This window comes from Synchiropus splendidus, chromosome 6 (assembly GCF_027744825.2).
Source record: "Synchiropus splendidus isolate RoL2022-P1 chromosome 6, RoL_Sspl_1.0, whole genome shotgun sequence".
NCBI classification, from domain to species: domain Eukaryota; kingdom Metazoa; phylum Chordata; class Actinopteri; order Syngnathiformes; family Callionymidae; genus Synchiropus; species Synchiropus splendidus.
This window is the reverse complement of record NC_071339.1, coordinates 17164468-17180156: the sequence shown is the minus strand read 5'-3', so window position 1 is coordinate 17180156 and position 15689 is coordinate 17164468. Positions and strand designations below refer to the sequence as shown.

Sequence of the window (15689 nt, the reverse complement as noted above, 5' to 3'; positions counted from 1 at the left end):
CACATCCCTGAGGTGCTTCACTTTAACTCAGTTAGTATGTTGTGTAGCTCTTTCCCATGGCCTCGCGCTTTCTAAATGATGAAACCACAGGTACAGTTTTCTAGCTCCTAGCACAAATGCAAGCTCAGCAGTGTGAGTAACATCACAGAAACACCCACTTCCACGGCAACAGTGGATTTGTGTGGCTGGTTTTGCTCCCTCAGTTGAGAAGGTCCACGTATCGCAAGCAGACTGGACACGAGAGCAAATGAGTACTGACCAAGGATGTTTCTATCTTCACACTATCACAGCTGACCGTGAGCGCTAACGCAATAAAGACACCTCTGCGTCACCCCCCTCCTCCACCGTGATGCTGAGTACGATGATGGAGACACAGATACTGTAGAAGGTTGTAAGTCAACTGCACACGCCCACGCAGCGTTTGTGTAATTATTGTGAGTGTGTTAGACTCCTGGAGCTGCTGAGGACGACAGTGTTGTTACAGTAACAACTAATGAAGAATATGTGTCAGTCACTTAGTTGATGTGTGTAGTTACACTAACTAGTCATGTGCCGGTCGAGGGGATGTTGTGTGTCTGTGTGTTGGTTCAGCCTGTGTTCATATGTTTGTTTGGGCAACAGCACTGGTCTGTGTGGGTTTTGTCATGCTGCCACGGGCGAGTGTGTGGTGCCAGGCTGTACAAGTGTGTGCACGTTAGCAGACGCATGCTCAGTGGCGCCAACATGCGTGTTTGGTTGTGGTGCCATTGTGTGTACAGTGTCGCAAATTGTGTTGAGCATTGTTCTGGTGCATGTTCAGTTACGCTGCTGATGGTGTTTTAGGGACAATGTCATGCTTCGATGTGATGTTCTTTTACATATTTAGTCACGCAAATGCTCATGTAGCAGACGTGAAGTTGTATTTCTGACTTTCTTTAATGTGTAAAATTACAGCGTCGGTGTGACAATGTTTGTGTTTTGCTATGTAGGATAAGTACTTAGTCATGGTCCCAGCGTGTGTGTGCATGTTTGATGTACGCTGAGTCGTGCCAATGTGTCTTTCACACAATTAGTTATGGTACTGTTCTCATACGCTGTGTTGCAGCGCTGACATTCTCCCTAGTCATTCCAGTACTGATGCGCATGTGGTTGTTGAGTTACTGCCACAGTGTCTGTGAGCAGCTTTTCTAGGTGAGTGAAGTACGTGTGACATGTTTAGTCATGGTCCTGATGTTCTTGTGTTTCCTTACTCTGCCAACATTCTTAGTTTGACCCTGCCATTGCTATTAGTGTGTTAGGAAACACTTGTGTTTTGTTATGGAGCCAACACGATGTCACATGGTTAGTTATGCCGCAGTTATGACAACGATGTGTGTGCCACATTGATAATTGTGTTGAGTTGGGATGTCAGTCTATGGGCCGCGGTTTGGTGCCGACTATCAGCGCCACTCAAGCTGAAGAGTTTGTACTCAGGAAGCTGTTGTTTAACTGTACTTGTGCAGCACTGGCCATTGTTATCATGTGTAATTACGCTAGCTGTGGCTACTCATGTTCAGGCATGTGCCGCGCGTGTGTTAGCATCATGGTGCCAGATATGTGTGACCAATGTGGTGATCAACACAACCTGCTCAAACCATCAGTGTTGATCCTCTCGTGTGTGTGTGTGTGTGTGTGTGTATGTCATTATCAGATGACGAGTGTGTGATGCAGGGTCGTGTGGCATCAGTCAGTCACAGTACAGTGAGTTCAGTCAGAGTTAACTCGGTCTGAAGAGAAGCAGTCGTGTCGTTCCATTATTCACACAGAGGGGAGCTGGGGAGCAAAGAGATGGAGGGAGAAGAGGAGGGCCGAAATAGAAGAGTGCGAGAGTGGGTGGCTTCCAAAAACAGGCAATGCCTAAAATGCATTTCATCTGGCTCCCTCTAGTGGAGAGCACAGGCAAGAGTCGAAAATACAAAGTCAACCTCACCCTTATGATGATCATAAGAACGTTTTAAATATACAAATACAGCAAAACTTCTGTTGTTGAGGTTGAGCAGCTCCTGTGAGCTCAAGCACTGACTCGGTGACAGGATGATTGACAGCTGAGGCTCAGTGATGTGTCTGGGGACAGAAGCTTTCTGTGAGGCTCCATGGAACAGACAGGCTACTGGAGAACCATCAACAGGTCCCGATGGAGAGCAGTCAGGACGGTGCAGACGAGGTGAGAGGACCTGCCTGAGCACCCGCGTGACTGGGCCAGAACCATCAATTCCGTCTGATCAGGACACAAGACTCGCTTGGATCTAAAGCTGAGACATGAATCTGCTCACCACCTTTGTTCTTGGTTTTTAGTCACTATAAACAACAAAATATGTGTTCAGGGTTCCACACAGAGTGACACTGGTGTCCACCAGGGGGCTCCCTTCAACAGCTGTGAGGACATTACTGTACATGTCTCACTCAGACATGGATGCAAGACTGACTGAATCAATGAATCCCACAGATCAGAATGAGCCTCAGTCCGGTGTGAAGCCTAGATGAGTCTCTCTGACCTTGACTGGCTTTAACTCACTCCACACAACACAGTAAAAACCCCTTCTGACTGAAAGCTCATACAGTTGTCGACAATATGGTGAAATACAGGAAGTGAGGTCAGCTTTATGTAGCGTGATGCTCGCGTCATCTGATGCGCAGGTGTCATACAAGCACAATACTACTGTTTTATCACTTTAACAAAGCAACACAAGAGCGACTCACCTAGAAAGACGGAAATCTATCAATGAACTTCCAACAGCTTGTGAGTCACACCAGTGAGACTTCAGAGGCAAAGAGGACCCATGAGCAACTTACTGGAGAGTTGTGTAGTTTTATGTCAAGTATTTAACAAGTTCATCTATATTTGGCCATAAAGACTTGTCACTTATGACTTAAATTCAAGACACTCAAGTGAGTCGCGAAGTGCATCAACAAGTCATTGTAGTCAAGGTGACTCGTTTTGAAAGTGACTCAGTGACTCCTCCAGACAGGAGCTTCTCGAACCAGGTTCAACTTCCTGCACATCCACAGCACTCAAAAAAAAACTTGATCAGAAACACTTCACACTCTACAACAGTAAAATACAGGAAGTGACATCAGTATTACTCATGACAGCCACTAAAGACGCTGATATACCCGCGTCACTTCAGCGACTAGCTCAGACCGGAGCTGCACGTCAGCTGCTCAACAGTTTTCCCAACACTGCAGCGGGTCAGTAAACAAACCAACGCGCTTTGGATCCGTCTCTGCTGCGAACATGGGACATCTGGCGCGGGAACATTCCCAGAGAGGACGTGGGCGAGACGTCTGTCCTGAATGGCTGACAGGACCGAGTGTGAGTTACACAAAAGATGTCTGCGACTGTAAACACACACACAGGACAAATGATGGAGCATCTCCTCACAGAGTAGAGTACAGTTAACTAGAAACTAATGTAAGTCTCAGGATGAATGCAGCTAAAGTTGTCTCATAGTCTTCCAATGAACCTTTTAGTTTAGATCTCAGAGAAAAGTTACATTGCTCGAGAGTCCGAGTTTATGTTGCCACATAATTCTGCCACATCCTCCATTAAGCTTTTCTCTCTCTGTTTACTAGACCAGCTGCTTCAGGTCAGAGGTGCGATGTTGCCGTTGAGCAAAGAAAGGTTGGGTTCTTCCAGTGTAGAATCTAGTCTGAGGTCTAGAAAAGAAGATCTCCATCCTCTTCAGTCACATCTCCTACTTCCATCTTCTTCTTATTATTTTATTTTCATCTCTCTTCATAGTCCCCGCTAGTGGGTCTCCAAACTGTTCAGTCTTAGGACTCACTGTGATCCAAGTCTGAGTCCTAACTCTGTTCCTTCACTTCACACCCTGCTGCTTTTGAGCCGCACAACACTACAAAGAACCCAACATGGCTTCTTGTGCAGTTGCTGGTGTCCACCAGAGGGCTCCCTCCAAGAACTTGAACTGACTAACTTCCTCCTCACCCTCTTACCCCTCCAAGACAATCTGGGGCGTTTGTTTTACTTAAACCATCTGCTGACACCCGTGCTACCATCAACCTGGGATATTTCACACTACAACCATTAGATGGTGACCAACCACGGACAGATAAATGGCTCGTATGGACTCAAGATATGTACTTATTTGGACCTGGAAAGCCTCAGTTTGCATCTCATACCTTGTGTTCTCTGTTCCTCCTGAAGGCACTGCAGATGTTAACGTTTGGAAGAAGCAGAAAGGAGTGGCGTGGGAGTTTTGGACAGCGGGTGGAAATGACTTTGAGATAGCCGTCACTTTGATCACACTAATATTTTAGCTATCGGGTTTTTTTTTTTTACATGTTTAGGTACGTTTTAGTAAATGTCAAAATAGAGCTTGAAATGTTTCAGGAGGAAACTGTTTTAACACTGTTGCTATTGAGTCACGTGGAGTCAAACATTAGCTGCAGGTGACGGCAGTGAGGAGCAGAGCAGGTCACGAACCCACAGAGGTTCGGCTCGCGCCACAAACAGGCGGGAGGAAAATAAAATCAGCAAGCAAAATAAAGGAAGGGAAATGACCCGGCAATGAACCTGTCTTGTTTCAGCGTAATTAAAGTTTCTCCCACAGAAAGTAGGACGGAAGAAAAACGAATCAGCTCGAAGGTACAAACACGCAGATGTGCTTCTCTCCTGCGCTTCTCACTTCACCTGCCGAGGAGACGACCGTCTTTAGTGTTGAGGGAGGTTCTGGGATCCAAACCTCTCAGGCTGTCGTGCTTGATTCAGTCTCTCCACCGTGAGCTACTCTCATACTGTCCTCCAAACATCTCTCACCCTTTGGCTCAGCTCACTTCTTCAAACTACAGCAGTTTAACAAATTTGCCATCAAATCTCAAGATTCTTTCTGATACTAGTCTAATGTAAATAGAAGTGTTTGTCTTGTGTCAGTGCCAGTTTCTGGCTACAGGCCACTTTGAACAGTACACTATAAGTGTTTCAGCACTGCCGTCATGACAGGGAGAGGCAGGTGCCATTTTGGTTTTGGCTTTGGTTGCATTGTTCAGCAGTTTAGGGTAAAGAAGCACAGATGACTTTTGACTTTTGCTGGTCAGGTTCATCCATAGAGTCTTACTTCTGTACTTGACCACCATCCCTGCTTAATTCCTCAATGGTTTTATGCCCCTATACATTTAACATGTAATTTACACACAGGGTTGTGTATAAGCTGAGTAGTGCACAATGTAAGTGCTAAAGCACACACAATAAATCACATGTAGCAAGACTAGAACAGTGTCTGGATGGGCGCCTCCTGATGACATCACTGTGCATACATTCTTCAACATGTCGAAAACATGTCGCTTGTTGACGACATCACTGGTTCAGTACAGTTCAACACAGAAGAAAGACTGAGTGGATGTCCTTGCAGTAACAGTAGTATCATGATTCCTGGACTGAGCTGAACAGGTTGAAACCAAAAGTTGAACCAACGGACCACTGGGCGCAGATCTGTCACCACAGAGACAATTGAACCACCCAAAGTCAGTGTCAGAGCCGCTGGGTTCAGGATGGAGACGGTTGGAGACGGGGCTGAGCAGTTGTTGAGAAGATGTTGCTCTTCATGTCATGTGTCAGCAGTGGAACGTCTACAATACACTTCAACTACGTTCCAGAACCTCATGAAAGAGAGAGCAACTGAGAAACAGTGTATGTGGCAGGGAAGGGGTTGCAGAGGTCAATCACTGGGATCAAGAGAGCGACAGAAGGAGAGGATGGAGGATGTGGAGGTGAACTGTCTCTAATAACAATAATGAATAATGTGTGTGTGTGTGTGTGGGCTTGTTGATCCTACTTAGTTGGGACCAATTATTGACTATCCTTGTGAGGACCGTATGACATTGTGAGTACTGGACCCCACAAGTTTAAGCCTCAATTTGAGGATGAAGACTTTTACCGGTTTCAGTTTGGTTCAGAGTCCTGGTTAAGCCTGGTTGAGCCATGTGTTTTGGATGGTTAGGTTTAGGGTGAGAGGCTGGGGAAAGGGTTATAGCAATGAGAAGCCTCATAAAGTCCGCACAAGGATAGAAAAACAAATGTGTGTGGAGGTGAGTGTGTGTGAGTGCAGACCTGTGGCACGGTCCTCATAGTCAACCACCCAATGCACCCACCACACCGCACCTTTAAACAGTGGTGCAGCATTTTGTTCAAACAGTGGAGGCAGGAGCGTGGGCTCTGTTCCCCAACTGTCGTCACAAAACAAGTCATCGCTCTGATCCCAGAAATCATCAGACAGCTTCTTCTTCATGCCCTTTGAGCTTCAGATGTGAAATATATGTTGGTAGTTTTGTTACACTTCTTTAGCTTGTGATGAAACTTTCAGAGAATAGTTCAGTTCTTCTCTCGTGATGTTACAAGAGCATGACTTTGTGAGTGTTTATTCTGGAACTGACTCACTGGATTCACATCAGAGGGCCAAGTGACAGGAACGAGGATCAGCTCGATCGACAGTCCTGCCTCTCGCTGGGGAAAATAAGCCCCACAAAGCCAGCGTTTGAACATCAGACTCTCGCAGGGCTCCACTGGACGGCGGGTTGTGAACTATACCCGAGCAAAACAATCAACTGGCGATGGGTCATGAGACTGTGGAAAAATGAAGCCGAGAAATGAGTTTCCTCTTTCAGCGCTCGCCCTGACTTCAAGAGTGGACTGCAGAAATGAAACCGAACATGCTGAAATAAAGCTCACTGTCAAGGATGCAGGAACAAACACAGAGTGTATAAAACACTCTTTCTCTCCACTCAAATCTCTTCATCTTAAACTAACACACTAAATAAATGTGGCTTTCTGACTGGATGAAATGTCTTTGATCCAATCAAAAGTTTGATCAGCCTGAATGTCTTCAAACTCACACAGCTCTGAACAATCACTTGCAACAACTGTCAGCATGTTTCAACCAAACTAAAATAGTTGACTCACCTGCCACGTCATACTCTGACTACAACCCTGAACGATTGTCAAGTTTGTGCGACGCCGAGTTGAAACAGAAAAGCTTCCTCTGAGAAACACTTTGTCTGAGGATCAAAGCAGAAATGTTGGATTTGAGTCTTTGTCTCCGTCGACATCCCGCTGCTTCCTGCCGCTGTCTTCTCCTCCCAGGAACACCTCTCTTCCCTTCCTTGTCTGTTTCATCCACTTCGAGCGTGTCTTTGTGAGTTTCTGGGGTCAAATGTGTGCGATTGTTCCCTCAGACTGTTCTGGAAACACTTGCATTCATCCGTGACTCAACTCATCATCAGATATTGTTCAAGTATCGAACCTGCCGTTGATTCTGAACATACAGAAAGAGAACGTATAGCTTTTGCTCTCAACCACGGCACAGCAAATTACCCACTAAAGTTTAACCCATGAGTCGGGAGTACAGTATGTGTTAGGACTCGGTGGCTTGAGTCATACAGAATGTGATTATTGAGTGAGTCCTTGTAGTATAAAGCATGTGAGTCAAGGTCTAACCTCCTCTACATGGAAAGATTTTTCCTCTCTGTTAAGGAACCAGCAACCGGAGTCTCATGGACTCGTTCAGGTGTGTGGGACTCATGGTTTTCACTAGCATACATGAACCAACACAGGCTCGCACTGTGGTGCCCTCTGGTGGCCAAACATATAAGAACTATTTTACTAGTAACGCAACAACATGAATCGGTGTAATTGGAAAAACAGATCCATGACTCATGTTTATTGGGCGAGTCGTCCTGCTGTTGATCCGTCAGTTGACCTACTCGACTGCAAAACATTTAAGTGACTTCATGTTTAATACAGAGTATAGAAGCTGGGCAACACACGGGGAACCGGCAACACGAGTCCAGGTGAGGTGGTTTCCTCCAACATGCATGAACACAGGTTAACAGGCGCTTGCTCGGAACGCTGTGGCGCCCTCTGGTGCGCGTCATAACGCAACAATGTGAATCGGTCAGAGGGAAAACAGAGCCTTCAGCCTCACCTCCTGCACAGCATGCTCATCATCATTAAGATGTTTAGGAACGGACACAAAAGAATGAAGCCGTCACAAGAAGCTGAAGAACGCCTCAGGTCAATAAAGCAGAGGGTTTCACCCTCATGACTGAGATTCTCCTCCAGCACCTGCTCCAGTCCAGCATCATCCAATCGACCTCGCGACCCGACCAATGACCACTTTTGTTGTAGGGAAAATGAGAGATGCACTTTCTAATGGCCCGCTGTGAAGAGCAGCCTCTGCAGTCGACCTGCGGGGTACGCTGTGTTGACGTCTGTGTGTGTGTGTGTGTGTGTGCTGAAGGCTCTCGAGGGAGGAGTGACTTCAGACACGACTGTTAGACGACGCACATTCCGGTTTTCAACTGTTTTCACCTTCGGAGGACTGCGTGCAGAAGTTTTGAAGTTTAGCCCGACACAAGAGGCAATCCCACACACTGGCTGAGAGACGTACAGAGTCACGGCTGCGATTGTGCACGGGTGCTTCTCTGACTCATCCTCTCTACAGCCCTGACAGAGCAGTTGAAACGACGATTAAAAAGCTAATTTGGGAGGAAATTGATCCACTTCCAGCCAGAGGATAAGTGGTGTCAGAGAAGGTGTGAAAGTCCCACTGAAGAGTCGCACATCCGCCCACATCAGAGGAGGACTGGAGGACCTGATGGATGGATGATGGATGGCCTGAACATAACCCACAAAGTCAAATCAAACTCGTCCTGGAGACATCCTCAGATGATGTTTCAGTTCTGCTCTGAGTCTCTCTGGGAGGACAGGGCTTCCATTTCAGCTGAAACTCCTATCTCAGTGTATCATGTTTTTGGTCTCAACCGAGCTGATGGAGGAAATCCTGTCAATAGTCGAGATGTTCTGGAGATAGAGGAGTTCAAGTATGGCGGGGTCCTGCTCACAAGTGACGGAAGGACAGAGCATTAGATCACCTGTGATGGTTCAGTACAGTTGTTTTTTGAGCTGAATTATTGAGTTTGCTTTTATCCGGAGGCACGTGTGATGGACCTCCGAGATGAGGTCGAGGCACCAGACTCATCCTCTAAAATGGTGTCAGAAGTGGGATAGCGACAGGTTCACTCGTCTCATATAAACATCAGTAACCGTCTGTCTGTTCTGACTCGGGGAAAACCAAAGAGTCTAAAACACTTTCACTTAACTTGACTCGAACACATTGTGCAACTCAAAGACTATTATCTCACAAACAAAACGTGCAGTTCACAGCAGCCAGTGTTTTCTCGTCTCCCCCTCTGTGTGATAATTCTGCTGAAGTCCTGTGACGAACAGAACCTCAGCGGTGCTGCGCTCGTGTTGCCTCTCGTGTTAAAGTGCCACTTTCCTGCCGTGCACAGACGCTGGCTGCGCTTTTGTCTGCTCCTGTTTGAAGTTCATCTGCTGCTGCGTTCTGCTGAGCGACGAGGAACATTGTTTGATGAAACGCGTCGCTGCCTTCACTCCACCCGAAAAGTCTGCCTCAGACGTGAGCCAGATCAAAGCTGATTTAAATTTATACGCCGCCCAAAATTATTGAACTTTCTGCAAATTACATTAGAGAGTCTTTGAAGAAGACGCGAGGCATGGAGGCTCATCGACTCCGGCTAATTAAAGTGTAGCGCCAGCTCATTACACCGCCAAACAATGTTGAATCTGTCGCGGGACAAAACAAAGCTCTGACTTGAAAATAAGAGTTTTGAAGTGTTGCAGACGATGCGCTAATGATGTCATCATCTTCTGCTGTTACAGGAAATACAACTGTCATTTTAAATATGCCGAGTCATCATGTTGTCCCTGCAATTAGACTGTGCTTAAAAAAAATCTGTGAAAGAATGCACCTCTAAAAAGTGCATTATAGTGAGTCAGCACCAGATAACACTCAAGTTTTGAGTCATTCCAAACCTGAGAGCAGCTGTGTGGATAGAAGTTAGAGGAAAATATATGTAGGTCAAGCAGCGTGTATGTGTAGATGTACACACATACTTGTGTGAGTTTTGAGTGAGACGACTTGCCTTTGTTTAAAAATACATTGGTTTCACGTCGACACAAATCGGTGGTGGATTCCTACAGCCATCACATGCAGCAGACACCATCTGACAGATGAGTATGCAGCACTGCCAACCAGAGGTACAAGAAAAAAAGTTGCGTAAGTAAAAGTGTAACCAGCCAAAGACCAACTCTGGTGAAAGTTAAAGTGCCCCTCGAGCTTCTGTGCTTGACCAACCCACCTCACTCCTAAGACAAGTCAAATAGCGACTCATCTCAGGTGACTTGCGTGTCCTATGTTGATGCCGAAGGCAACCGATGAAGAGTGAATCGGCAGAATTCGGGGACGACAGAAACTGGCACGAATCTTGGCAGGACAAAATGAGAAGACTGAAGCCAAATTTACTCGTACGGAGGAGATGAAGCTGTGGAGCTATACGGTGAACGACACGCTTCAAGAACTAGTTCGAAGAGGTGTTATAAATGGATAAACATGAGGACTTGGAATCCAGATCCAGGCGTAATAATGTGATAATTATTGGGGTCCCAGAGTATGTGGACATTCGGGGAACTCTCATTCGAGATAGATTCAGCAGATTCAACAAGCCCACAGAGCAACTGTTCCAAAGGCTGGGGTTGGTCAACCTCAACACATGTCAAAGTTTGTCGGTCAGACTCGACACGAAAAAAACACCACCAAACTGCTGTAACAAAAGCGGCGGTCGCAGGAATTGGTGTGTCGGTGGAGTGAACTCACCTCAGGTACAAGTCAAAAAATGATTTCCTTAAACGCCAATATCTGACACCAGAATGAAACTGTACTCACTTCACAGAGCTCCAACTTGTGAACCCCAAAATATTTTGCTGACTCCACATGTTGTGTAGTTGCTGCATCTAATGCACCACATGTGCTGGATCTGCATAAGACACAATGAGTGTGTTGGTGCTACATCTTCAGCTACGTTAGGAAACCTCCTGCACATACGAGGGTCAGCACTCAACACTCAGTCCAACCTGAAATAGCCACAACTATTAACAATTCATCCTCTACCTTGCATCTACAGCAGGGCAGGTCTGGGTCGCACCCGTGGCATGCAGAACCGACCCCCAGATCTAATGTCAGAGGTGTAACATCTTCCTTTGTTTGGAAAACCTCGGCGGGTTTTCTAATCGTATTAAACAAGGAGCTCAACCCCCACACATCCGTGAAGCCCTCACCGCTGATGCACAGGCTGAACCGGCACAGCTCATCGCAGAGCGTGTCCGGGCTCTCCAGTTCTCCTGGTACTCCTTCTCTTTCCCCATATCCTTCCCTCTTCTTCTTCCTCGGCGACATCCGCTTCACCATCTTCATCACTCGCTCCATCCTGTCCATCGTGGAAGTTCACTCGACAGCTGAAGTCTTCGGACTGAGAAGCGGTTTTCCCTTCGGGACGCCCCCCACGCTCCCCTCCGCGGCGCTGCAGGACGAGATTCCCCCTCTTCTCCGGCTCACAGTCGATCCGAAGTGAAGCACTCAGGAGAAACAGAGGCGGCTCCCTCCTCTCCATCTCTTCTCCTCTCTCTCTCTCCTCCCTCCAGCTCTTCAACCTTCAGAACTCTCTACTGGAGCGAGAGGATGAATAAATAAGTAAATTTCAAAAACACTCAGCGTGCAACCATTTGCTTTATCTCCAGTGTTCCATGCATCATTAACTCGGTGCAACACACACGTTTCTGTCCTCACATTCTTGCACACACTCGCACAGTTTGACTCCTCAAAACTGCTGCCAACTTCCCTGAAAAGACAAATCAAATATTAACTTTTCTGATTCGGCTCATCCATCTTTTTTCAATATTCATGTCGCTCTTCATTAAGTCAGACTTCTTGGAGCTTCTACACAAACTTTGACCCGACCACCATAACTCTGACACAATGCTTTTTTTTTTGTCCAACACCGCGGTAGATTGGATTTCCTTCAGGCACTCTGGTTTCCTCCCACAGTGCTGCTGAGCTGTCTGTAGGTGTGAGTGGTTGTTTGTGTCCTTGTGTCCTGAGATGAACCAGAGACCTGTCCAGGGAGTCCCCTGCCTTTCACCCAAGGGAGGAGCTGGCGCTACGAGCTGAGGAGAAGAGGAACGAGAGACTGAAGATGGCTGGGTGAATGATAGGGAGGAGTGAAGAGGATGGACAGAGACAGAGATGATGGAGGCGCAGAAGAGAGAATGTGAGGAGAGTGAGTCCTTTGATCGATCACTATCCTGATCTCCAGAAACGGTCCTTGGTTGAGGTCGGGACTTCATCACTGAGGTTCACATCAGAAGCAGGGACACTTTTAGAATTGGTTAAGATGTGTCTTTGAGGATAACTTTGATGATGTCATGAGAGGATGAAGAAAGTTCTATAAAAAAAAACCTCCTCTGAAATGAATCCATGAAACGTCCCGACAGGTGACAGGAGTGTGTGTTTGATCTCTCCTGGAGGAGCCGGTGGGCTCATTATGGAGCGACACGAGTCACAGATTAGAGCTCAGATGAGATCATGCAGGAGAGCGAGAGACAGAGACGGTGGGGATGAGAAAATGGACAGACGGAAAGGAAGAATTGTCATGTGACATGAGATCATTACGAGGAGACTGGGAAGGGATAAGGTGGTCCAGAAATTTGGTTCAAATGAAAACCAGAGAGACGAGTCAATGAAGCTTCCAGGATGAGTCAAAGGATGAGGATGCCTTTCCCCTGATGCATAACAAGCCAGCGGAGGCTTAGAAAGAGCTCCATGGTCAGGAGGATCACTCATTCAGGTCTTTGTCACCTTAAAGTCAACGACAAAAACCGACTTGCAGGTGCAGGACGTTTGCTTGCGAGCCAAACTGTCCATCCAGTGTCACCACCCGTGAGCCCATTTCTGTGCTGCATCCACAGAAACAGGTCGGGACCCGCAGGCCTCAGATCTCAAGTCATCCATTCACATTCAAGCGATCCGACAGTCGATATAGTCGCATTCACAGTTCGTAAACAGCGATGACATATGAATGGGCGCTCACATTATTGCGGCGTACCGTTATTCGTCAAAGTGCAAGAGAGGCCCACCAACAAAAGGTCTCAAAATTTATCAGACAAAACTGACACTGACAGATGAAGAACGGAGAAGAATGAACCCTGGCCCGTACCATAACAGTGAGAGGACATCAGCAAGTGGACAGCAAATATGCAATGGCCGCACATTAGTCCACAGTTTGAATCAAGCACATCCTTGCCTGTCCCGCCCTATACTGACGAAAAAGACAGCCTTCAGCATCGTATATTGACACATCGGCAGCGTGACGTGAAGAAAAAGACAAAGGTTAGGTTAAGCAATGAGACGTTTTAAACATTCAGTCTGTGTTTAAAACGTGCCAGATAGTTATTTAAAGGCCATCAAACCGCTGTGTGCATGATGCACCACGCTACCCCGGGTGACACACGAGCCACACCATCCTGCTTGGAATGCTACGGAAGGACACCGTTCTTCCAGTCCACTGAAACACCTATGCGAAAAACTTTACGTTGAAGGCTGTGGTTTTTATCCGTATAGTACGAAAAAGTCCACTTTCCCAACGTCAATATACTGTTATGAGTCAAGACATGAAGTGGGACCCAAGTGCAGTGATGAGAAAACATACAGGAGGCAAGGAGTGGAACAAGGTACAATATTAAATCATTAAACAATAAAACCAGAACAGAAAGAGTCACCGAACCAGGAAAAACAGAGAGCGTGATGAAACCAGGCGAAGTCTACAAGCACGAGTCCAAACGGAAAACGTCACCGAACCGGGAGAGTCAAACAAACTTAAATATGTAAACAGAAAGACAAAAACACAATGAACAGAAATAGTAAATCGCAGAACAAACCACACGGAAACAGAGGAAGGAATAAAACGCAAACTCAGGCACCAGGGTTTCAGAGAGAGTAGTAAAAAATGAGCAAACTAGAGCGCAGAGAGAGAACGAACGAGGAGAGCCACTTTACCAAGAAAACAGGGAGACGATCTGGCACACGTTGCTGGAGTCCAGGTGCTCTTATACACAGGTGAATGGGATGATTGGCTCCAGACATGTGCCACACAAACAGGAAGGCGGGAGCGAGAAACAGAAACAGGAGTCAAGGGAACAAAACAAAAGCGGATCATGACATGTACAGTATTATGCCATGGGGTGAGGATGGGTTGGACAAAATACTGTTCTGACGACACGCAACAAGCAGATATTCTTGGGCCTGAAAGCGGTTTTTGAACAGCCGTTCTCTAACACGTCTGTAATGGCAGGCAGTTTGCCCAGTTTTTTGTTTTGTTTTAGTTTCATTGTTCATTCAAGTGTGCACTTTACATCACAACATTTGGTCATGCTTTTAATTTTGAAATTGCTTTTGCCGGTTGCCGATGCCAGAACAATATCCTGAGACTCCTGCACATGTGTAACTGCTCGTGCGGAGATACTCAACACACCTTGTTCCTGATGTACAGAGAGAGATGTATGTTCTGCCTGTCGATCAATCACTTGTCTATATCACGATTTTGGAGTGACAAGCGAAGGAGCGCAGCTGCGCCAACTGTTTTATTTAGCGCTCTTGGAAGGCGAAACGCGTATAGTATGTAGATGCGTGTTGTAATATGTATGTGCGCTTCTGTTTATTATTCTGTAGTTTTCACGGTGCAAACAGACAAAAGCACCAGTATTGAAACGCAACGTCGGTCGAAATCATTCCAAGAGGCTACAAGGCTAACGCTTCAACGTCTGTTTGTGAACCAAAGAGCCACTTCTGTTGCCAAGATGGCCGACAGTAATTTCTGATGACCAAAACGTTGGCACCATGACTGAAGCGCCAGGTAGTCTATATACCGAGTGACATGAAATTGTGACATGCAATAACTTGCATCAACATGGAACACCGAAGGCTTCTGCATCACAGTGGAGTGAAAAAGTCGACTGACTTTCTCTAAACTCCTTTTAACAGCCACTACTTGGGACGCTTGGAACTGAACAAGAGCAGGAGCTGACAGGTCATGGTCTCCCACAAGCCCCAGCCTGGAGCGAACACCCACCAGTGGAACCACAGAGTATCAGCTTCAGAAGGATGAAAATAAACCAGAGTCTGAAGCCCTCGAGGATCACTGAGAGGTCACGGAGGGGGGTCCCACTCGCTCTTTGAAGCGGCTGACCACACGACAGCCGTCCCAAAATAGACTCACTTAAAGCAGATCTGTGCGCTAACAAGGACGGGGAGATAATGAGGTGTAGCCCCGGCGTCAATGAATGAAACATTATTCTAATGTGACCTGGTTTCACCACGTCTCTCCCACTTCCGCCTCACCAACGCTGCGCTCTCTTCCCGTCAGCACCTTTGGTTGTTCTGGAGACACGGTCATCATTAGCGGCGTTCGCCTGCCGAGCATTGCGCGGCGTCTTCTCCAGCGCGAGGTTAATTACCACTTAACAGAGGAGAGCGGCGCGAGGGAGGCGAGCCACTTCGGGTCGCGGATCCCGCTGACGCGCTCACAGCGCCGGAGATTATTTCCGTCTGTAATACTTGAGGAAGTTGAGGAGTGCCAGTCGACATGACCTGGTTTCCAGACTCTCCTGTCAGAGCAGCCGCTGCTCAGACTTGCTGAGGCGACTGGAATCGCTATTTGCTCGCTGAGTTGACAAGAGCGGCAACGCAGGCGTCAGATTTGGTGTTGAGGAACCGAACCGGGACGAATGTCTCTGCGTTTGTGTG

The 15689-nt window shown here is 46.9% G+C and overlaps 1 protein-coding gene across 5 annotated transcripts in view; it reads right to left on the bottom strand.

Moving 5' to 3' along the window:
- The window catches only part of grip2b (glutamate receptor interacting protein 2b), a 128102-nt gene that overhangs the window by 60637 nt on the left and 51776 nt on the right, over window positions 1-15689 (bottom strand). For 2 of the 5 annotated variants that reach the window (XM_053868711.1, XM_053868712.1), the window contains exon 1: window positions 11171-11433. The exons of 2 other annotated variants lie outside the window; for them this stretch is intronic. In XM_053868711.1, coding sequence (XP_053724686.1) covers window positions 11171-11327 — 157 coding nt within the window. In that variant the 5' untranslated portion in view covers window positions 11328-11433. Of the gene's footprint in view, window positions 1-11170; window positions 11434-15689 lie in introns of those variants that run through there. One more of the 5 variants, XM_053868713.1, reaches the window with a different exon arrangement.